General features: G+C 41.7%; 1 protein-coding gene across 5 annotated transcripts in view; it reads right to left on the reverse strand.

Annotated features, from left to right (window-relative positions):
- Positions 1-343: 343 nt before the first annotated feature.
- LOC129702860 (rho GTPase-activating protein 6-like) overlaps positions 344-24944 on the reverse strand; it is a 427624-nt gene continuing 403023 nt past the window's right edge. For 2 of the 5 annotated variants that reach the window (XM_055644899.1, XM_055644901.1), the window contains 5 exons: positions 24218-24366; positions 21302-21481; positions 10302-10399; positions 6453-6715; positions 349-1421 (listed from right to left, as the gene is read on the reverse strand). In XM_055644899.1, the coding sequence (XP_055500874.1) occupies positions 706-1421; positions 6453-6715; positions 10302-10399; positions 21302-21481; positions 24218-24366 (1406 nt within the window). In that variant the 3' untranslated portion in view covers positions 349-705. Of the gene's footprint in view, positions 1422-6452; positions 6716-10301; positions 10400-21301; positions 21482-24217; positions 24367-24944 lie in introns of all 5 variants that reach the window. The other 3 variants (XM_055644898.1, XM_055644900.1, XM_055644897.1) reach the window with 2 other exon arrangements.

Below are 24944 nucleotides of genomic sequence, written 5' to 3' on the forward strand. Positions count from 1 at the left end.
TAAGTAACAAATAAAATAGCAACAATGTTACTTATTCAAGGGAGAACTATTTGGTATTTGAGGGTCACATGTTCAGCCTATAAAGAATTGGCATCCTGAAACTAATTTGACAGTAATTGTCAAAATCTTGATATTGCAGTGATCTTCATTTAGTTAAGTGACACGAATTGCTTGTGATTGCTTACTAGTTAGAAGGAACCAATAGAAATGTCAGTTGGTACACAACAGGGACACACTTCGTGGTTACTTCAGGCCAAGGGAGCAACACAATAAGTGCAATAAACCAAGGGAAATCAAAATGATAATCTGCAGCAATCTCACCACCACCCTCCCACCCATCCCACTCCACCTCCAAATGTGGCTCTGAAATAATCGTTCATAAACATACAATGATCCAAGCATATACATATAAATACAAATCAATGGAAAATAAAACACAGAATAGATATTTATATATTTCATGTATAGTTTATGCATAAAGCAACATTCAAATGTATTGTCCTATGCTTGTGTTTTAGGTGCTGACAGACACACTGGCTTTTACGTGAATATTAAAGACTGTGTAGTTTTACACCTGAAGAGTAAAAGTTAAAATATCACACAAATATAAAAATATGCTTTGTGTAAATGATAGGATGAATTTGATTTTTAAAAAATTATTAAAATGACATCCACATAAAGCCTGCTTACGAGCAGATCAAGCTATCATACTAGAGTTTCTGGTAGTGAATCTGCATTGTCCGTGGATAGAAGCTCCCAAATTTGCCATCGTTCCCTTTGCCACTCCACCCAGTTAGGTTCTGTTAAGTTGTTCTTATTGTTTGACTGATTGGACCAGGTTTCATTCTCATTGTTGGAGGAAACCGAGACCTGCTCTTTGGGCTTGGCTGTTGACTGCCCAAGCGATGTTGCCTCCAGTTCTGCTGCCGGCGCTGAGCTTTGCTGGGTCTTTTGAACTTGTTCTTGATGTGCAATGGAGTTACTCAAAGAACTTTGCCTCAGTGCACTGGGGTAGGGGGGTGGGGGCCGAGTCTCATTGCGATTGATGTCCCCATGCTTGAAACAGGTCAACCATGGCTTCTTGTGCAAGAAAGAGGGTTCTGAGGTCTTCTGAAGAATTTCTTCTGCACTTCCAGTGGAACGCAGGTCACGCCTGAGGCACAGTGAATCTGGGATCCGCTGAATACTTTTCTTACTTCCTGCCACTTGAGGACTACTGCAGATACGACTCACAGGAGGGTGGCCCCGGCACTCTGGTGCCCCTGCAGTTGTATGAGTTCTTCGCACAGGCAGCTTTGTATTGTCCAGGGACAAGGTGGAAGAAGCCTGAGGCATAGGCCAGTCCACTGTGAGGTTCCCCTGCGAGAGAGAACACTGTCTTTGTTGTAATGGGCTGCTTTGGTAAATATCGCCATACAAACCTAGGGAAGAAAGAGTAGGAATTGGTCAGTAAGATTTTAGTTTGTATGTGAATCTTTGAAAGACGTTTTACGAAGAAATTCAGTGCCAAGTTTTGAGAGAGAATTGAATTTAACAAATTCAGCAACATTTGCTGCATTGGAGTTATACTTCAATAGTGAATAGTTTGTGAAACATAGAAAAATACATCATATGAACAGGCCCTGTGGCCCACAATGTTTGTGCAAAGCATGATGTTAAGACCAACTCTTATCTGCCTACACATAGTCCATATTCCTCCATTCCCTGCATATCCATATGTCTATCTAAAAATCTCTTAAAGGTCACTTTCTTATATTGCCATAACAAAACCATCCTAATAACACAGTTACACTGACAAACTGGAGAAGATGGAATTGCGTTTTTAACAGTGGAATATAACATTCAAAATTATAAGGAGTTTTGACAATCAATAGAGAGAGAATTTCATTGGTTAATAAGGATGTGAACGGAGAAACGTTTTAAAGGTCAAGAAGGCCATTTCTCAACAACCACAACAGTAGCTTAAATCCTTATTACTCAGACCCAAGCAGGTCTAAGCCTGTTGTTGACATGCTGCAGTTCATCCTCATTTAGCCTGTTGTGAGTCTCACATTCCCATCTCAGCACAGTATCACCCAATATTCATCATCACCCTTTCTTGTCTCTGCTAGATCAAGCTGGTTTACACAACCGGCGCAGGAGCAGACAAGGTAAGAAGGTGGAGAAAGGGCATAAAAGGGATGATCATTATTGAAATGGCTGTGTCATGTGGCAGGGGTGAATCCACAGAAGAGAACAGATGTTGCTTGATATGGAGAGCTACGGTTATGAAGAGAGATTAGATAAACTGAATTTAATCTCACTGGAAAGTACAAATCTGAGGGGTGATGATATAAAAGGTTATTAAATTACTAAAAAGTAGTAAATTGGGGTAAGACAAATGATAAAAAATTTTGACAGGAGCTAAAGGAGCAGCTTATATTCGATATATTCACATGCGGTATTTTGGAGACACTTAAAACGCAGCTGATTGGAGTTCAGGACAGGCATGTTCCAGTAAGGATGAATGATAATGATGACAAGGAGAGGGAACCTTTGGTGACCAGAGAGGTTGAAAATTTAGTTAAAAAGAAAAAGGAAGCATACTGTATGTAAGGTGTAGGTAGATGAAATCAGACAGGCTCTTTGAGGAATATAGAGAAAGCAGGAAAAAACTCATGCGGGCAAATTGAAGGGCCAAAAAGGGCCATGAAATGTCAATGTACTAAAGAAGAAAAACAAGGTTTTTTATACATACAATAAAAGCAAGAGGATAACAGGACGAAGGTAGGATCATTCAATAAAGGAGGAAATTTATACTAGGAGTCAAAGAATGTAGGTGAAATCAGTGCGGGATATACTAATAGGCCAGGGCAGTTTGACATCAAGAAGGAGGTGGTATTGGGGCTCTTGAAAATCATTAAGGTGGATAAGTGCCCAGGGCCTTATCCAGGTTATTGAAAGAGGCAAGAGAGATTGCAGCGGCCTTGATAAAGATCTTTACATCTTCTTGAGCCACAGATGAGGTCCCAGAAGACTGGAAAGTAGTCAATGGTGTTCTTTGTTCAAATGGGAATTTGAAATAATCAAGTAAATTATAGGCTTGTGGACCTCATGTCTTTAGTAGGGAAGCTATTAGGATTCTTTGGGATAAGATTTATTTGCATTTGGAAAAGAGTGGAAATAATTAGGGATAGTCTGCATGGTTTTGTTCATGGCAGGTCATCGTACTAACGATTGAGTTTGAGGATGTGATGAAGGATGAGGGTAGGACAGTGGATGTTGGCTAGATGGATTTCACTAAGGCATGAAGATGAAGGATAAAATCCCTCATCTGGGTTGATCCAGAAGATTAAGCTGCATGAGATCCATGGTGACTTGGTAGTTTGGATTCAGAACAGGCTAATTCATAGAAGACAGAGAGTAGTGGTGGAAGGGTGTTATTCTGGCTGGAGGCCTGTGACCAGTGGTGTTCTACAAGGATCTGTGTTGGGACCATTGTTTTTTAAGATATCTATTGCTTAGTATGTTTGCAGACATAACAGAATTGATGGAGTTGCAGTGAGGAAGGCTGTCAAGCAATACAATGGGATATAGATCAGTCACAGATATGGGCAGATAAATAACAGATGGGGTTTAATCCGAGCCAGTGTGATGTGATACATTTTGCGAGGTGAAAATATACAGTTAATGACAAGCCCTTAAAAGGGCTTTAATGTACAGAGGGATTGGGATCCATAACTTTCAGAAAGAGGCAACACAAGTAGATAGAGTGGTAAAGAAGGAGTATGGTATGCTTGCTTCATCGGCCAGGGTATTGAGTCAGGAGGTAATGTTGCAGCTTTCTTGAACTTTATAGTATGGCTGCATTTGCAAAATTGTACAGAGTTCTGGTTATTACAGGAAGGATGTGGAGGCTTTGGAGAAGGTGTAGAAGAGAATGCCTGAATTAGAAGGTATTAGCTGTGAGGAAAGGTTGGACAAACGTGTATTGTTTTCTCTGGAGCACCTGGGTGGAGGTAAAATCTGATAAAATTATATAAAATTATAAGAGACATAGATAGGGTAAATAAAACCATTTTGTCTGATTGGAATGTCAGCTTCAAGGTGAGAGGGAAAAAGTTTAAAATAAATTTGGGGGGGTGGGGGCAAGGTCTTTGGGTGTAAAATGAACACACCAGCTTCCAGCATTTCACTGGCAAGAAGAAATAAGGGCCTAAGGAATGACATCGGCAAGCAACAATAAAAGGCCACAGTTTAATTTTGTTTAGTAGCAGGAGAAAGGTATAGCTTGATTTTTTTTTTAAGTGGCGTGCCCTCGCAACTAAAATACTGCAGTTTGTAAGATTCAGATATGTCATCCAAGCTGCCTGTTTCAATTTTAGTTGTCTCTGGGGGATATTTAATCAGAGTGCCCAGAAATGTTTGGACTGTTTTTCTCTCCACAGAGGCACACAAAAACGTGCTGCCAAACTAGTTGTGCATGGTTTTACAATTAACTCACATCAGCCAAACACAATGGAACATACATTGATGCAAGTTTTAAAAACGCTATGAGACATCATGGTTTATCTCAAATGAAATGTAAAATTGTTGTTACTTAAAAATTCAGTCCTAATAAAGAATGATGCCAACCAACACAGCAAAATGAAAAAGGCCCAACTCACTTCTCCCTGAGGGGAGCATAAGCCAATCTTTGGTCTCCAGTGTTACAGCTTTACACTAGAAGCCCAGAATTTAACCTGGGGCCCTGGTATTCCAGTCAAAGGGCGAAGAAGCACAGAATAATAGTAAAAAACAACCTGCTGGAAAAACCCATTGGGTCAGGCAGTGTTTGTGGAGGCGCATAAATGGTCAACATTTCGTATCTTGATGCAGGGTCCAACTTGAAACATCAACCATTCCTTTGCCTGATCTGCCCAGTTCCTTCAGCCGTTTGCTTTTTTTGTTCCTATCATAGCATTTGGAATCTCTTACATTTCCAATCTTAGAATTATACAGCACAGGAGGTAATTTGCCCAGCTTACGTCAATGAAATAGCTATCCAAATAATTCCATTTGCTATTGCCGAGAACTGGATAAATAGTGAAAAATCTTACTCATCTCATTTAGGCTGATTAGTTTTCCCCCAAATATAATTTCATTTTGGCTGCCGCAGATTTAAATTTGATCGTAATTGAAGCTGAATGGTCCTGTCGAAATGTATCATATGCCCATTGTACTAAGTAATTGTAATAATAGAATTCCATTTCGTGAGAGGAATAAAAACAGAAAAATTCTCAAAATACTCGGGCCAGGCAATATCTCTAAAAAGAGAACCAGAATTAGTGTTTCAGGTTGACAACCCTTAATCAGAACTGGGAAGTAAGAAAAATGTTGTTTTAAATTGTAGAAAGGGGGTGAGAGTGGGTGAAAAGGTGAATGGGGTAATGGAAATAGCTCTGACAGAATGAGGACACAACGGACATGGTTAATGGGGACAGTGAGAGATAAAGGATGGAGCGAGAAAAAAATAAAAGCATATAAGAGCATTTGCAGAAAATTGAAAAGAAAAAGAAATGCCCAGCAGATTAGAAAGCATCGGTGGAGTACTGGGTTAATATTACAGATGGATAAACTTTAATTTGCAGCAGAACTGTGTACTTTTTGATGCAAACTAAGTGAACAAGTTACCTGGAATAGTTGAATTTGACATTGAAACCCAAAAGCTAAAACTATTTTAGTACTAAGATGGATTGCTGAAGATCTAATTATACACTCCCACTGTCTCATCACTCTTGGCTATAATGATTTGATTGTGAAGCCCAGTAGTAGAGATGCTAAATTGAGCAAAATAAATTGGGACCAAAACACTGTCCTTGCTTTCCCAATTCTCCTCCCTAGACTCCCATTTTTGCCTTATCAGTCTACAACATTACGAATGCCGTATTCAAAACAGTCTCCTAAACCACAGCCGTAGCAAGAAGCACAGCCTTGTTTTGTTTACTATTGGAGACATGGGACAGTTAAATTATCTGACTTCATAGGATGCCTTTGAATCTTATCTCCCAAGTTTGCCCTGACATATTGTGGTAATCTTTATTAAGAATGGCTAATGGTCACAACAATAGCTTTTTAGTAGACTAACTCTTAGTGTCATTATAAATCATCCTGGACTTCAAGTAATTTGATCATTACTTGGCTCACATTATTAATCGGTTTAATAATTACAAATGTTTTCAGTTTAATAATCACAAATGTGCTCTTGTCAAAACCAACTATTAATAATATGTGTGTGGCTACAAACAGGTTTTTTTTTGTCCTTGGTCCTTAAAGACAACTAGTGCAGCTTGTTCCATGAGTTGCAATTCAATGCAATGACAAAATGGAAGAAGCCAGCACAATGCCAAATTCCAACACAAACAATGCATTCTCTAAAGCCACGGTTATTGCAGTTTCAAAGGGCGGGAACTGCATTATTGTACAAACCTTACCTTTCTCAGGCCATGAAACAGGAGAGCTGTCCCTGGATTTGGATTTTAAGTGTCCAACTAAAGTATATTGTTCAGGAACTTTATAGAGTTTCTCAGAACCAGTGCTGAGGTCATCTGGCCTTTGCACAAATAGCCTGTCTGTGAGTACTGGAGAGTTGTTGTCATAGGGTGAGACCTCTCCACTTGAGATCTTGTTGGAGTCAGTAGACGAGTGTCTTCCTCCCAAAGTATAAGAGACTTCTGCCCTTATCAAATCTGGACTCCTATTAAAGATAATCACAACTGAATGTTAAAATTCCCCCAAATCACATGTAGCACATTCATTATAGCAGCCCAAAACATCATTAAAACGGCAATAAACCAGCACACTCAAGACGATGGTGGCAGGGACCAGCAGATTTTCTGGACTACTGGATGTCATTGCTGTTAATAAACTGACATATTTTTAATTAAAGATAAACACAAATTGCTGGAGCAACTCAACAGGTTGGGCAGTAGTCTGAAGAAGGATCCCGAGCAGAAACGCCACCCGTCCTTTTTCTCCGGAGATGCTGCCCAACCCACTGAGTTATTTCTGGACTTTGTGTCTACCTGTGGTATAAATCAACATCTGCAGTTCTTTGTTTCTACATTCTTGATTAACTTTTTAAAAAGATGCTGCACAGTTCTATACTAATTTTTCCAATGAACCTATAAGTTTCAAGACAGCACGAAAACCAGGGCCCCGGTCAGTTTCAAGGGAGCAAGGGAAACATCACCCAGTGGGTCAGCTGGCAAAACATCGGGGTTTGCAAATAATCAGAGAGTGAATTTGCAGATTTTAAATGAACTTAGTTGCATGACTAATCAAGTTTTCAACAATGAATCAGTGGCTGGACTCTTGCCTCTTTGTCAGAGGTTTGGGAGTTCAGTTCTTGTTTCAGCAAAAAATCCACTCATCTATTACTCTCCACCACAAAAGGAGCATAAAAACGAGCCCCCTCCTGATCTTTTTAGGAGCATGCAAACATTATATGATGTTGCTCAACGTAGAGCATAGTCATTTTCCAACGCTCTACTCAACATTCAACCCACATCCACCAACATTGAAGTGGATTTTCTGGTTTCTTGTTCCAGATGTGGAGCTTGCAGGAGAAATATTACCTACTACACCTGCCCATATTGCAACAATGCATATGTTTAAAAACAGATGGCTTTCAATAGCTTTGGGACATTCAGGTATCCTGAAAAGAACTGTGTAAATGGAGATTTTATCCTTTTCTCTTTGCAGATATATCCTCAGTTCTAATGGATGTGATGATTCAATGTGGAGTTTTGGAATCATTTCAGCTTTCACTTGCACCTTTTGTTACAACCAGTTTCAACCCAGCTGCCTGGAGTGAATACATTTCAAGACATTTCTTCTATTGTAAATAACTGCGATTGCTCACACATAGTTAGTACAAAATGATCTCCTTTCCTCCCGCATACTGGGAACAATGTGAATGCACTTTTTGTGTGATCCTTATGGGCCTGTCCCACTTAGGCGATTTTTCAGACAACTTGACAGTCACCTGCAGTCGCTTGAAAACCCGGCAACTGGAATGGCGACTGTCAGAGTGGAACACATACACACATTGTTTCCTTCGCCAGCCCATTATGCAGGCGGGGGACAGGGCAAGCGGGTGGGCGCTGTCTGAGAGAAATTCACACGGTGCAAAGCCAAGGTGATGCAGACACACACCGCGATGAACAGGAAGGTTGGCGCTGTAATTAAGACAGTGAAAACACAGTGTACAGGAAGGGTCATGTAAGTCCATTAAAAGAAGGGGGAGGGGGGAGAAGGAGGGAGAAGGAGCGGAGACAACTTTTAATAAGCCAGAGATACACGGTTGTGAACCTCGGTGGATATTTAACGTTACCGGTCGGTTTTCCTTGGTTCTGAAAACTACTGCGTACCATTTTTTTCCCCAATGAGCCAATGAAATTCACCGGTCTGCACCGGCTACAACCTACGAGAACCTAAGAGAACCTTCGACCTCCTGGCAACCCACTAGGACCACCTGGCGACCGACCTATGGCACGGGAATTCTCGCTACTCTCCATGGCAGCTTCATTCTGGTCGCCGCTAATTTTTCAACATGTTGAAAAATTCACAGCGGCCATAATGAGGCCGCGACTAGTTCCCAGAATGCGGGAACTCCTCACGACCATGACGGCGACTACCCGACAACCACCCGCGAACATGTGACGACCATGTGGCGACCGTATAGTCTCCTGCAGTCACTTAAAAATGAATGAATGAATGAATGTATGAATGAATGGATGAACGTTTATTGTCATTGCACAATAGTGTGCAACGAAATTCCATTACATCTCCTCCGGTTAAAAATACAAACACGACAACCATTGACACATATGTACACTTATTAGTAAAAATAATAAATAAGTATTTAAAAATAATTTTAGAAGAATGTTGCATTTCTTCGAATTACATTTTGCTTCCCCAGTGATCTCTGTTGGAATTAAGCTCTTTTATCGCACATGGGTAGAAACTATTTTTTAGTCTTCAGAGACCTGAATCGCCTCCCAGAGGGTAACAGAGTGAAAAGGTGGTTGGCAGGGTGGGATGATTGATGTTTGTGGTCGCCTGAGTGGGACATGCCCATTGCAATCAGAAAATATCAGTGTCCCTTCTGAACAGAATCTCCATCTCGGTCCCTGAGGTGGAAGCCAAGGCTGGTTAACCACGGGTACATGTTTATTAAATACATTTTATTTTATCATCTAAAAAATGTATCATTAAAGAGAATGCATCAATTTGATATTTCTGCCTACTATTATTTAAATATTCATACTATGTATGGAGACAATTTTCTTATAATTCTGTAAATATTGTCATTGGAGATCAAAGTCAGTTTTTACAGGAGATTAAATATGAGCTATACTATCCAGAAACATGACTTGTCCTTCATTTATTTCATTTGTAACAGGAGTCAGCTATTCATCCTTTTTAGCAGGTTCTGCTGTCACTGTTAGTCTTCTTTCTAGGATTCATTTTATAGGATCTGGTCATTGCCAGTTATGTGAATATTTATTACTCAACCCCTAAATTACGCCTAAGCAGGTGTGCTGCCTTCCTGACCACTGGAGTCATATGGTCAGTCATACAGCATGGAAACAGGACCTTAGACCCAAATTGCCCATGCCGACTAAGATGCTAGCTGCACGCATTTGTGCCATGTCTCTTTTCAAGGTGAGAGGAGAAAGATTTAATAGGAAATTGAGTTGCAACTTTTTCACAAAGAAGATGATGTGTATATGGAAATAACTGCCAGAGGAAGTGGTTGAGGCTTAGTTTAGTTTAGAGATACAGTGCAGAAACAGGCCCCTCGGCCCTCCGAGTTAATGCCAATCGCTGTACATTTGCACTATCCTACACACTTGGGACAATTTACCATTTTTAACAAAGCCAATTAAACTACAAACCTGCATGTCTTTGGAGTGTGGGAGGAAACCAGAGCCCCGGAGAAAACCCACACGGTCATAGGGAGAACGTACAGACAGTACCCGTAGTCAGAATCGAACCCAGTTCCCATGCGCTGTAAGGCAGCAGCTCTGCCGCTGTGCCACCGGCCAACAAAATTATAAAATTTTGAAGACATTTGGTCAGGTACATGGGTAAGAAAGGTTTAACAGGATATGGGCCAAATAGATGGGGCATCATGGTCAGCAAGGATGTGTTGGATAGACCACCACTACCTTAATTGTGCATTCTCTTGTCTCTTCCTGATGCCTATCACAGATAGTGCAGGAGAAAACACATTAACCTGGAGTGTAAAATAACTTGGAATGGCAAACGCTACTCACGACGACTGTGATGCTTTCCTCCGCAGCAAGTAGTCCACAACATCTGGATCCGTCTCTAACAAGCTCATCAGCACCTCATTCTGTAGCTCCGGGGGAACCTGAGAGGCAATGCAAATCATGTTATAGACTAGATGAACTGAATTCAATATGAAACTCTGCACATTTCCACCACAAAACCGATATGAATTTACACTTTCTTTGCAGTCATGTCTCTGGACAAGCATTTGCATTCAGTTGTGAACAAACAGCAAAACAAATTTCATACAGCAATCTGCCTATATCTTTGGGCTCCTTTCCCAGCACATGTTCATCTGGTTCCAGATCCTTGCATGCCATTGCTGTAATTTCACCGAGCTGACTGAGCATCCTAGCACATGAAAGGATACTCACCAAAATGATACCATTATGCAAAAGCACAATTATAATTAAATGGCAATTTAAATAATAAAGTCAAATACAGACCGCAAAATATACATTTACTTCAAATTTATTCGCAGTTTCATCTAAAATGAATTCCTTAGTGTTTATTTTAAAATATAAAACAAAGCCTTTAACTAGTTAAATCACGTAGGTTAAAACCTCCTGGGAAATAATGTTTTAAGATGAATGCTTTAATCACCAGTGCACCACTTGTTAATTTTGGAACTGTCATGCATATACAAGAGCAGGAAATCAAACAAAATTGATTCTTTGAACAATCATGACATTAGAACGTTCCAGTGTGATTTAGCACAGAAGAGAAATTTAAACTCGGACTTGGATCTAGCCCTCTGTACCTCTGCACTGCATGCAGAAATACTAAACACATTCCTGGCCAACTATCCCGATTGCTCACCATTACCAGTCCTGTATCACCCCCCCGATTGCTCAATACAATGATCACGACCACTAGTAATTATTACAAACACCGCCCTTAATGCTCATTACTAATACTGCCATCCTTACTGCTCATTACTACTACCACCACCACCCCTACTGCTCCTTATTACTACCACCACTCCTACTGCTCATTACTACAGCTCATGATTACTATCACACCCACTATTCATTACTATCACCTCCATCCCTACTATTCAATGGCAAGTACAAAGGTGTTCTTAACTTATGTCAAATGGGCAGATATTGCTTCTCAGCTTTATGCCAGTTACAGCTGGTATATTTTGCATGACTCCATTTAGCTTTTAATTATCAGGACAGCCAGTAAAACTGTTTATTTTCTTTACTTCATTGTATATTTGTCTTTAATTAACAGTAGCTTAACATGCTTTAAAATTAATTTATTTTTAAAAATCTTCAATTAATTAAATTAATTCAAACTACCTTAAATGCTTCAGACCATTGGAGACATTTAGAAATTAAAAACAAAAGAGGTGAAGGACTCCCACAGCAGTGCTGGAAACACCACCTTAGGGTGCAAAGTGAAAGTCTAGTGAACTGATCACCAGATGTGGCCCACCCTACTTGATACCACTTTTAGTGATACTTTCCATCACTTTGCTGATGATTGAGAGAGGGCTGCGTGGATGAGTAATCAGCTGGTTCCGCTGATACAACATTCGTTTTTTGTGAACATGACATAGTTGGGAAACCTTTCACCTTGTCAAATGGATCCATTCTATACATTCACTGGAATGGTTTAGCTCAATGCACAGCGAAGGCTACAATGCAGATCTTCAATATTACAACTGGGAGTTTGCCTTTCTCCATACTAGATCCAGTGCTCTCAGCTATTTCTTGATATCAGATGAAGTTGGCCAAAGACTGGTCTCCATAATGTTGGAAATCTCAAGATGGATCATCTATCATGGCACTTGTGGTTGAACTGGATTGTTAATGTTTCAGCTTTGTTTTTTGTATTAAGTGCTGTCCACTGCCATTGTTAAGGATGGGAATGTTCTTGGATGTTTCTTCTCACCATATGGTTACAAAATCAATGGGAAAACTGTCAGCATTTCCGGTTCCTATATTGTAAAATTTACAACAGCCTTTGGCATCTACTCGGGTGTGATCACACAGAAAATGGCAAACTCCTGTTGATCATGCACCAATCTGCCACAATCTGTTAATGCAATATTAGAAGCAGTCAACCCACCATTAGGTATTTATTTTCATATGTACCATCTGAAATGTTAACTCTGTTTATCTCTCCATAGATGTTGTCTCACCTGCTGAGTATTCCCAGCATGTATTGTTGCTGTAAAATTAGTGATTTGATTTAAAGTTTAAGTATACGACTGAGACCAATAAAACAACCCATATCCATTACAATGGGTGACGTTATAGACATATATAAAACCTTGAGTGGCGGATATACAATGGATGGTCACAGTCTTTAATAAAGTCAAATTTATTTATTGGACTTCGTGCACCTCGTCATGTATTCATCAATGCCTAAATGTTGTCTAGATATTGCTCCATTCAGATATAGATTGCATTTTTTATGAAGTTCCAAAAGGAATATTGTGCGTTCATTGAAATTTCCATACATTACCGTACAAGGAAGGTTACTGATAAAGAAACGAAGATGGTTGGGTTCAGAGGAACTCTCGCCCAATGGCTGGGATAATCAACGTCCAACAATGACCAACATCTTCCTTTGTCCAAGAAATGATCCAACTGTTGCAGTATTTTACCAGTGCTCTTTGATGTCACTCTGAGTCAAATGTTACCATTGATATCAAGGGTTGTCACTCTCAGCGCACCTCTAAAAAGTATCTTTTAGGTCCACATTTGGATCAAGGTTATAACGCCTTTGGGAGTTGAGTGATCCTGATGAAACCCAAATTGACCATTAATATGCAGGTCATTGTTAAGTGCTCCATGATAGGACAAATTAAGGTGTCTTCCATTACTTTGTTGATGACTGTGAGTCAATTGATGCAGTAGTACTCAAGTGGATAGAACAGGATGCCCTTGGGCAATTTTTCACATTATCTGTTGCTGTAACTATACAGGAACAGCTTATCAAGAAGCACAGCCGGTTCTGAATTGCCAATCTTCGGTATTATAAGTGGGACGTTTTCAAGTTCCACAGAGAGTTTTTATTGTCCTTTATATCAAGTTGGCTGAAAGTTTGCATGCTTGGTGATTGTGATCTCAGGATTAGGCTGAGCTGGATCATTCAAGTTGGCAAGTCTGGTTGAAGATGAATGCAATTGGCCTTGGCACCCGCATGCTAGTTGCTACATTCATGGAGAATAGAGGTATTCTTAAAGCCTGCTCCTCCCACTTAGCCACTTCAAACTCACTGTCATTCTCAACTAGATTTGTTCAGACAGGAGAAGCTTTCTTCTGATTGGGTGGTTCTCCATTTACATATCTATATATTGCATTGCTTTTCTTGAAACCATCTGGGTTGGCAGTTCTTTAAACTGTCCAAATTTATTTCTTGCTTCAATGTCAGGTTATATTCATATTGTCACCCCCAGCTCCCCAGACTCAGCGGTCCAGCTTGAAGGGTTCTCCATCCACCGTATGGACCGTACCCTGGCATCTGGGAAAGGGAGAGGAGGGGGCGTCTGCCTCATGGTCAACTCTGCGTGGTGTTCAGACGTGGCAGTCCTGTCCAACTCCTGCTCTCCACACCTCGAACATCTGGCGGGGAAGTGCCGTCCTTTCTACCTCCCGAGAGAATTCACCTCCGTTATCCTGACCGCGGTCTACATCCCACCCCAGGCAGACGTCCGTCTGGCATTGGAGGAGCTGCACGCCATGGACAACAAACACCAGACGTCTTACCCCGAGGCACTTACCACCATTGCTGGGGACTTCAATAAGGCGAACCTCAAGAAATCATTCCCCAACTTCCACCAACATGTCTCCTGCTGCACCAGAGGACCTAACACCCTCGACCACTGCTACACCACCATTAAGAATGCCTATCGTTCTATCCCTCGCCCTCACTTCGGTAAGTCCGACCATACCGCGGTGCTGCTTCTTCCTGCCTACAGGCAGCAATTAAAGAGCGCACCCCCAGAAGTGAGGACAGTACAGAGCTGGTCGGGGGGGGGGGGGGGGGGGGGGGGGCAGAAGAACAACTCCAGGACTGTTTGGAGTCTGTAGACTGGGCAATGTTCAAGGACTCGGCAACGGACTTGAACGAATACGCCACAGTCGTTACAGACTTCATAAAGAAATGTGTGGAGGACTGCATCCCTACAAAAACCTTCCGAGTGTTTCCCAATCAGAAACCTTGGATGAACTTTGAGATCCGCACTCTCCTGAAGTCCAGACACAGGGCATTCACCTCCAATGATACAGTGGCCTACATGAAGACCAGATAGGACCTTGGTAAGGCCATCAAAAAGGCCAAAAGGGACTTCTGCTCCAAACTGGAGGACGAGACAGATGTTCGGCAGCTGTGGCAGGGCCTGAATGCAATCACCTCCTACAAGGCGAAACCAGGAGGCAGCTCGAATGTCGATGTAACATCACTCCCTGGCGAGCTCAATGCGTTTTACGCACGTTTTGACAGGGAGAATACTGATGTGCCTTCCCGATCCCCCATTCGCTGTGATGGCATTTCAGTCTTAGTCACAGAGGCCGATGTCAGGAAATCCTTCAGAGGGGTGAACCCCCGAAAAGCACCTGGTCCTGATGGTATACCCGGTCGTGTTCTAAAAACCTGTGTGGACCAACTGGCTGGAGTTTTTACGGACATTTTCAACCTCTCACTTCTGAGGTCTGAGGTCCCCACCTGCTCTAAAAGGGCATCAATTATACCGGTGCCCAAGAAGAGTAAGGTGACGTGCCTCAATGACTATCGACCAGTGGCACTAACGCCGGTGGTGATGAAGTGCTTTGAGAGGTTGATCATGGAGCAAATCAACTCCTACCTTGACAAAAACCTGGACCCACTGCAGTTCGCGTACCGCCACAACAGATCAACGGTGGATGCGATCTCGCTGGCCTTCCACTCCGCACTGGACCACTTGGACAACAAAAACTCATATGTCAGGCTGTTATTCATTGATTACAGCTCGGCATTTAACACAATCATCCCCTCCAAACTGGTTACCAAACTCGCAGAACTGGGTCTCTGCGCATCCCTCTGCAACTGGATCCTCGACTTCCTCATTCACAGACCACAGTCTGTTCGTATTGGTGGAAATGTGTCAGCCTCGATAACAATCAGCATGGGAGCACCTCAAGGCTGCGTGCTCAGCCCCCTGCTGTACTCACTCTATACCCATGACTGCGTAGCGAACCACAGTGCGAACTCCATCATCAAGTTCGCTGACGACACCACTATTGTGGGGCGTATCACTGATGGGGATGTCAGAATATAGAAGAGAGATCGAGCAACTGTCCATATGGTGCCAGCGCAATAACCTGGCCCTCAACACCAGCAAAACCAAGGAACTGATTGTGGACTTTGGAAGGAGTAGGAGGGGGACCCACAGCCCCATTTATATCAATGGGTCGATGGTTGAAAGGGTCAAGAACTTCAAATTCCTGGGCGTGCACATCTCTGAAGATCTTTCCTGGTCCGAGAACACTAACGCAATTATCAAAAAAGCTCATCAGCGCCTCTACTTCCTGAGAAGATTACGGAGAGTCGGATTGTCAAGGAAGACTCTCTCTAACTTCTACAGGTGCACAGTCGAGAGCATGCTGACCGGTTGCATCGTGGCTTGGTTCGGCAATTGAGCGCCCTGGAGAGGAAAAGACTACAAAAAGTAGTAAACACTGTCCAGTCCATCATCGGCTCTGACCTTCCTTCCATCGAGGGGATTTATCGCAGTCGCTGCCTCAAAAAGGCTGGCAGTATCATCAAAGACCCACAACATCCTGGCCACACACTCATCTCCCTGCTACCTTCAGGTGGAAGGTACAGGAGCCTGAAGACTGCACCAACCAGGTTCAGGAATAGCTACTTCCCCACAGCCATCAGGCACAGCCATCAGGCTATTAAACCTGGGTCGGACAAAACTCTGATTATTAATAACCACTTTCTGTTATTTTCACTTTACCAGTTTATTTATTCATGTGTGTATATATTTATATTATGGTATATGGACACATTTATCTGTTTTTTGGTAAATGCCTACTATTTTTCTGTGTGCTTAAGCAAAGCAAGAATTTCATTGTCCTATACAGGAACACATGACAATAAACTCACTTGAACTTGATCATAGCAACTTGGATACATTTGAAATACTAATTTAGACATTTCAGAATGCAGTTAAGGGCCTGTCCCACTAACACGACTTTTCAGCGACTGTCTTCGACCTTCAAGCTCGAGGGCACTCGAAATAACCTCGAGCTGGATCGACCGTCAGCGATGAAACCGCGAGCTGGATCGACCGTCTGCACACACGCACGCACACACACACAAACACATCACAAAGGCGGGGGTCAGGGAAAGCGGGGGAGCGCTGTCTGAAATTCACCCTTGCGATGAACAGGAAGATGGCACAGTAACGGTAAGTCCTTAGCGCGGAGGGGGGGGGGGGGGGGGGGGGAAGGGGGGGGGGGAGGGGGGGAGGGGAAGGGGGGGGGGGGGGGGGGGGGGGGGGGGGGGGGGGGGGGGAGAAGGAGTGAAGGCACTTTTAAGAAGCCAGACAACTTTTAATAAAGTTTAGCGGGCATTTAACGTTACCGGTCGGTTTACTTACCTGTTTTTTCTCTACGAGCTTTACCTTCGACTACCTTCGATTAGCTTCAATTGCCTTCGATTACCTATGATAGCATTATGACCTACTATGACCTACCTCGACTAAACCTACGAGTAAAAAAATATTGATTTTTTCCATGGCGACCTTTTTTACTCGCGAGCATTTTTCAGCATGTTGAAAAAAACGACCTAGCTGAGACCTCGAGTACGTGGGGGCTACTCTCGAGCATGAAGGAGAGTTACAAAGACCTCCTAAGACTTCATGTCGACCATGCTGTGAGTATGAGTCGAGGGCAAACTCTTCTAAACTCACGAATTAGGTCATCGCAGTGGGTCAGCCCCTTTAAGATTTGACCACGTAGGGTTAGCTGAAATATTAAACTGAAAATTATCAATTGGGTTTTATAGAAAATATGGTTTGGAGATTGACTCACAGAGTCACAAAGCCCAAAGGCTCTTTGCCCCAATTTGTTAATGCCGACCAAGATGCCAATTTTCATGTCCAATTTGTCTGTGTTGAAGGCATATCGCTCCAAACCTTTCCAATAGATCCAGATAGATTCAAGAAAATGGAAACGGCCAGATTATGTCCTCTGCATTTAGCCAATATACCTAACTCAAATATTCACTTAATATTAATCCATGGTGCTAAAACTGGAAATATCAGCACAAATAAATAGTTTTGCCATTTAGGAACTACTATACCTATGGAATCTTATACCTATGGAACTTATTCTCCAATGCTGCTGAAATATTCTGGTATAACAAAATAAGTTGAGCCAAGAATTTAAAATTGTTAAGGGAATTATTAATTTAGGCAGCCCATATATATGGCAGTTACTTAGTTGGGAGACGTGCTGTGCAGTTATGGGTGCTGTTTATCACATTAGATGGAAGCTTTGTCTACTCTGTCACGTGAGACTAATATATTCCAGGGCACCTTTCCAGGGTTCTAACCAAGGTTTATCCCTCAACCAACATCATACATGGAAAGAAAGATAGATTACCTTTGCATTACCAGATTGCCTTTTCTCAGACCATTTCTGTTTGCATATTGGCTGCTGCAAAGACTTCTGAAAGTGCTTTATTGACTGCAAATTGGATTGGGAGTTCTGAAATCATGATTTGCTCTATAGAAATGTAACTATTATTTGTGCTTTTTTAGTAATGGATGCATGGAATTCCCTCCTCTTTGGAATGAAGACCATGATCAGTGGAATTCTGCACAATTGGTAAGGAAGATGGGGATTAAGGCAGGTTAAGAGGATTGAACTACAGATCAACCATGGTCCACCCAAGTGGCCGGAATAGCTGCTCCCATTCCCACGTAATAAATCACTCCCACCACAAAATGGCAATGCCAGGACGCCTTGAACTTCAAAACAGGGCTTTCTTATCAATTTCACAAGTATGTTTAACACTGAAACTCTTCAGCAACAGTGTCATAGCCGAGCACACAGATTCTGCTTGCTCTTCTGTGCATGCTGCCTTTCTGGAGGAGATTGAGCTACATGATTGTCCCTAAAACTAGGTCACGCTCTCCAATCAGCCTATATAGGTCGGGTGCTCTTTGCGGGTGCGAATTGTTGGCAATTGCTCATCTCTGCGCTGCACTATATTAAATTATCTCTAAAAAAAGCCAGATGTTTCTTTGCTCCGGTTCAGCACAAATGTCAAAACAATGATGTGGCCCCCTCGGAGCTGAGGAGATTATAAACAAAACAGAGCGGTGACTGGCTGCTCCACAGTCAGCAGAGATTCATTACAAAAAAATTATTGGGCTGTGTTCCCACAAAACATTCACCACATGAGCAAGAAGGGGTGAACATGAAGTGCGGATAAGATAAAACAAGCATTAACACAACATCTTTTTAACTGCCTGGCTTTAACACAGATGATTTTTTTCCATGGCAAACCTTTTTTATTATGGGCATTTTTCAACATGTTGAAAAATACGCCGTGACCTAGCTGAGGCCTCGAGTATGCAGGGAGTACTCTCGAGCATGAAGGAGAGTTACAAAGACCTCCTAGGACCTCGTGTCGACCATGCTGCGAGTACGAGTAGACAAGTTTTTTAAGCTGGAAGCGACAATGTGCTGAATGTACTGAAGCTAGGAGCTGCCATCACAACATTTTATTGGGGAACGGACACGATTTAATGTCCTGCTGCCTCTGGACTGCCAGGGGCTGGAATCCTGTGCAACAGCCTCTCATTCACGTATTTATAATCTGAAGATAAAAAATGAATTAAACAATGAGTGTAAAGGCAGAATGTTCCAATTGCATTTTCTTTCCTGTGGATTAAATCTCCAAAACTGTTGTTTATTATTATTCATTCCTTCCATTTTACTGAAAAAGTAAGAGGACAGTGATCCGAAATAATAATGTTGTGATATTTTGGGTTGTAGGTATAAGGGATAAGTTTGGCGTCAACCAAGAAATAGTCAATTCATGTATAAACTTTATGAACACCTGAGTAAAACGAGTATTGTCTTCCAGAAGGATTGGCAATCCTCCAAACATCTCTTATGTTTGTGTTGTTTATTTATGTGTTTAAAGGGTCACTCGATTTTGATATACTTTTCCTTTGAAGTGAAGATTTATCCAAGTATTGATCTAATACAAAATTTAAATCTCCCCCAATTATCAGATTATGCTGACCGGAGTCTGGAATTGTATTAAATATTTTATTAAAAAATTGGGGATTATCAAAGTTAGGAGCATAAATATTCACCATGGTCAATGGAGTTGAATACAATTCCCCTGATATTATAATGTACCTGCCTTCCTTATCAGCTATAATGGATTTATGTTTGAATGGTATACCTTTATTAATTAGAATTGCTGTTCCTCTTGCTTTGGAAGAAAACGTAGTGATATAATTGTCCGATCCACCTACCCTTCAACCTGTTTTGAGCTCCATATTTGAGATGCGTTTTCTGAAGAAATATTATATCAGTATTAATAGATTTTAAATGGACTAACATTTTACCCCTTTTAATTGGCTCATTAACACCCTAACGTTCCAACTACAAAATGTGATTCCTCCTATTTTCATCATCGTGCATTTTAAAGCTTATATGGTCTCTTATGATTGAAATGGTCCAACACATTATTTGAAATATTTCCTTTAAATGTTGGGTGGGTGAGCCCTATCCCCATTTCCTCTATCCCCCAGAGATATCTCCAAGAAAAATGTGCATTAGTAAAGATAGATGAGATAATTAGAAAATAATTTAGAAAGTGAAAAAGAAAAACAACAAAAATAACAGCATATAAGGATGCTGCTAGTGGATACCACCCAATGGTGATTAAGTTAATGAAAGCTTCCGTACCGACATCGCCGCGGACCCCTGGCGGCCACTCTTTTTGGTAACGTGACTCGCACCGACTTGGCGGCGAGACGCAGTTGGGGTGCATTGTGTACACCCCAACCTGTGGACAGTCGCACCGGTAGCACAGGGAGCCCGTCCCCCCGCGACGTGCTACGACCAGAGTCGCACGCGCCCGCGGGAAGAAGGCGAGGCTCCTGACGGGAAACGCCGAGGCTCCTGCTGGGGGGCTGTAACACTCAAGGCCGTAGCCATGGGCCACCTTCCCCACTGGCCTTCCCAGCCGACCCAGAGCCAGTCGCGGCGCACCACCAACAGAGGAAATGCGGCCGGCGGCAGTCGAGCCCGTGCAAGAGGCAGTCCCATCGTGAGAGGGAGATCCGCCCTGCCCCACGCGTCCGACCTGACCGCCAGGTTGAATCCACCGGGTGGACTACCATTTAATTAATATATATTTTGTAAAAAACAGGTCTAAGGCCCCAGAAAACACTAGTCAATGTCACTGAACCTTATCTCTTAAAATCAGATATTTTTAAATTTTACCTATTAACCCAGACCGCAAATCAAGATCCTTGGCAGTAATTCAGTTAATGCCAAATCCTTCTCCCACTCATTGTTTTTGCTTTTTCCTCCCGCCGTGCAGGTGGAACTCTAGAGTTAAATTCTGGACCATCAGAATCTGCTCTGGCCAAAGGTAACAAGGGCGAGGGCAAATGTTTCTTGGCAACATCTTTTTGCAGAACAGACTTTAGAAAGATAATCACCCTCAAACATCAAACACGGCATCCTCTCTCCCCTGTCGCATGGCTAAGGAGGAAAGTTTCTACTTTTGCAAATGTTCTGCCACGCTGACTTCTCAAATGCTTTAAATCAAAGAAAACATTTTGTAGTGGCAGCAGCAACTGGGAAAAAGGAAATACTGTAAGATCATCAGAACAGAAATATAGAAATTGCCACAGTTTATAAACTGCTGTAAGCTGTGGAGGTTTGAAGACAACAATAAATGCATGACAACGATGGAATGCATATTTGATAAACAGTTATGTACTCACCATGAATAATATTTCATAATTTTCAATTGTCTTCTGAACGACAGTGATGATGGCAGCACTCTCCTCAGCCCGAGCTGAACTTTGGACACTGAACTCCTTGTCTGAACTCTTCTGCTTATGGAGGAGGTTGGGGCCAAAGATTGTGGCAAGATTAAGTGAAGTCATTTTGTTCCCAGTGACCTAGAAAGTAACAAAGCCAGATGGAAGCTGGAATGGCAATTAATAAACTAATCTATTAATGGATAACCTGGCAGGCCCGTATATAATTCTACATACCTGGCAGAAATAAAACTGGTTTCTAAACTACCTTTGTCCAACAAGTACAAGTTTCTATGAATGGGCATAGGTGGGGACTTTGTTATTGGGTATTTTTAAAGCAGAGATTGATAGGTTCTTAATTACTAAAGGTGTCGAAAGTAATGGGGAGAAAGAGAATGGCGTTGAGAGGGAAAGACAGATCAGCCATGATTGAATGGCGGTGTAAACTCAATGGGCCAAATTACCTAATTCTGCTCCTATGACTTATGAACTTAGGAAAGTCCATCAACCTCTTGTACGTTATGAGAGAGGTGGAGGACACAGTGACTGGGAACGTAGGGTTCATAGTGTTTGAGGGGGAAAAAGCTGGAGTTTTGCAATCTAACATAATTCTGGAATAATGAACAGCTTTGGTGTTTTGTGGCACAGTCAGAAATATTAGTGGATGGTTAAAGAGTTGTCACCATATCCACTTGGTTCAAACAAATGGTATTTAATCAGTGAAACTTCCGCCAAGATTTTCTTTTCAAATGTCTGACAAATGTCATTCCCTCAGCAGTAAAATCGTGACTAAAGTTTAAAAAACAAATTGAATGGAATGTGCTTTGGGGAGTCTTGTGGTCACGAAAGGCACTATATCAATGCAGGCCTTTTCTTTTATCAAGGATGTATTTTTTTTACCCTCAGTAACACCTTCAGTATTATAGTTGTTAGCCAAGTGGCAACAGAAGGCTGCACGGAAGGGGAAGATTGGCATTCTCCTCTAGGATTACTATTCATCATCTGGTCCACTGCAAGCAAAAGGAGAGTTAATTCAAGCGGGTAGTCTCTTAAAAAATCCAGCAACACTGACTACTGATTTCTCATGAGCCAAAATCAAACTCAAAGTGAGAGATCAGGGATGCAATTCAATGAATCTTATAAACTTTCTGTAAATGTAGCTGCAAACTACTCATTGTGACCACTGTCATTAGTTTTTAGAGCGATAGAATCATAAGGCACTGTAAAATTGTGCTAAGCACATTTTAAACTCCCCATATTTCTATCAACTCCACTACTACTTACTTAGCCACAAGGGGCAATTTATAGTCACCAATTAACTACCAACTTGCCTAGCTTTGGGATGTGAGAAGAAGCTGGAGGACCCGGAGGAAACTCACATGGTCATAGGGAGAACATGCAAACTCCACACAGACAGCACCAGAAGTCAGGATTGAACCTGGGTTTCTGGTGAAGAGAGATAGCAGTACTACCAACTATGCTATTGTGCTGCCCAATATAATGACTGAAATATTGAAAATTGAAAACAATTCCACTGTTCCCTGAGCTCAGCATGACTGCTACAATTTAACTGTTGGTTGAGAAATGGCAGATATGGCCCCATGTTAGGTACCAAAGTTGAAACAGCTGTAAAAAAAATAAAGCTCTGCATTTATGTGGCATCTTTCACAACCTCAGAATGTCCATAGGCACTTTTACAACTAATGAGGAACAAATAAAACATAGACGCAAAATGCTGGAGTAACACAGTGGGTCAGGTGGCATCCCTGGAGAAAAGGAATAGGTGCCGTTTCGGGTCAAGACTCTTCTTCAAACTGAAGAAGGGTTTCGACCCGAAACGCCACCTATTCCTTTACTCCAGAGATGCTAACTGACCCACTGAGTTACTCCAGCTTTTTGTGTCAATCTTCGGCGTAAACCAGCATTTGGAATTCCTTCCTAAACAAATAAAACAGTCAACGCAGCAATGTAAGGAACATAATACTTTTCTGCTAACTTCACAATGCAATGTTATGAAAACAAGAATAAGATAATCAGCAGATTTCCAGTGTTCGGATCAACATCAGCCAATGTATCAGGATAACTTCTCTGCCCTTTGCTAGAGTACTATGCCCACCAGACGGTAAGCAGACTTCACTTTCTGATGTGCTGTTAAACTATCACCTCCAACAGTGCAGAAACCCCACCAAAGTACACTGTTCACATAAGTAGTATTTGAATCTTGAACTTTAACTTTGATGATCATGCTGCATAGTGGGCTATGATTGACACCAAAAATCCAATTAAAATTAGAACAAATAATTGGTGGAAAAAAGGCTCAGTTACTGAAACAGCTTCTCTTTTACTTGAAGGTAAACTTCAAATATACATATCTCGTTGAACACATTATTAATTTCTCCTCTGGGGTTAGGAAGTTTAAACGTCAAATTATTTTAAATTAGGGAGTCCTGCCAAGATTCAGTCAAGCATGTTACTACAGTAATAATGAGAATAAATCTGAACCATTTCTTGCGCCAACCTAATGGAATTAATGATTCCGCTGTCAGAGTTAACTATAACAACTGCACTGTTAGCTTACAAATAATCACTTAAGGTCTTACTTTGACATTTTCAGAAGTTTGGATAAAACAAACTACATTTCTTTTTAAATCAATCCCACAATTCAACTGGATTTGGAATCCTGGAGGACACGCTCATTTTAGTTCCAGGCGCTGTAAACCAAGAGGGGGCAGAAAGAAGGAGGAAGAGCAAGCGGAAGGGGAAACAAGCATCTTCAAAATGCATTTACTGGGCCATTTAAATGACAGCACTTCTACAATGCTGTCAACTCACCATACCCAATGAAACCCTGCAGCTACTATATCAATGTTATCCTACCTCCTGTCCATCTTTATCCTGGACGTCTTCAGCATGATTTGCTACCATGGCAAGAAACTCCACAAGTCTATGGAGGGTGTCACAATTACACGGAGGGAGGAGGTAAATGAGAAGTTGCAAGGCACTGAGCTGCTCATCGTGGTCCAACACTAGAAGGGGCAAAGTAAAGATGGTTCCAGCATTGAGGTCAGCATGTGTGGAACAAAACAAATCAAACAGCAGTGACTATTATTACAATTCTATTCGGTATTAAAATATGACATTATTGTAAATTACCCTGAGTGCGGGTTCAGGAGAATTAGGGGAGTTTGGACATCCTGCTCCACCTCTGAAATTGGTTCATTGATCTCAATGGAGCTAAATTTCAGAATCCAAGCAGAAATTGTAGCAGTTACTAAATAGCCAGATTAATTTCTAAGCAAAGGAGAGCATACTTAAATTTATGGGAGAAAATCCTTCAACACTGAGACAAGTTTTCATTTAAAACTTACTCAGCCAACATATCACCCTCGGCAAAAAGTGTGGCCTTTCAGCCCTTTAATCTAATTTGCTATTCACCAAAATCATAACTGATCTTATTTTAGCCTCAACTCAATTTTGTTGCTCGTCCTCATAATTCCCTCTATTCCCTCTATTCCCATTCCCTATAGATTAAAATTCTAATTTGAATACATGCAATGTCTTCCATTACAAAGATTCACACTCTTCCTCATTTCCGTCTTCAGCA

The sequence above is a fragment of the Leucoraja erinacea genome, chromosome 13 (genome assembly GCF_028641065.1).
Source record: "Leucoraja erinacea ecotype New England chromosome 13, Leri_hhj_1, whole genome shotgun sequence".
Lineage (NCBI taxonomy): Eukaryota > Metazoa > Chordata > Chondrichthyes > Rajiformes > Rajidae > Leucoraja > Leucoraja erinaceus.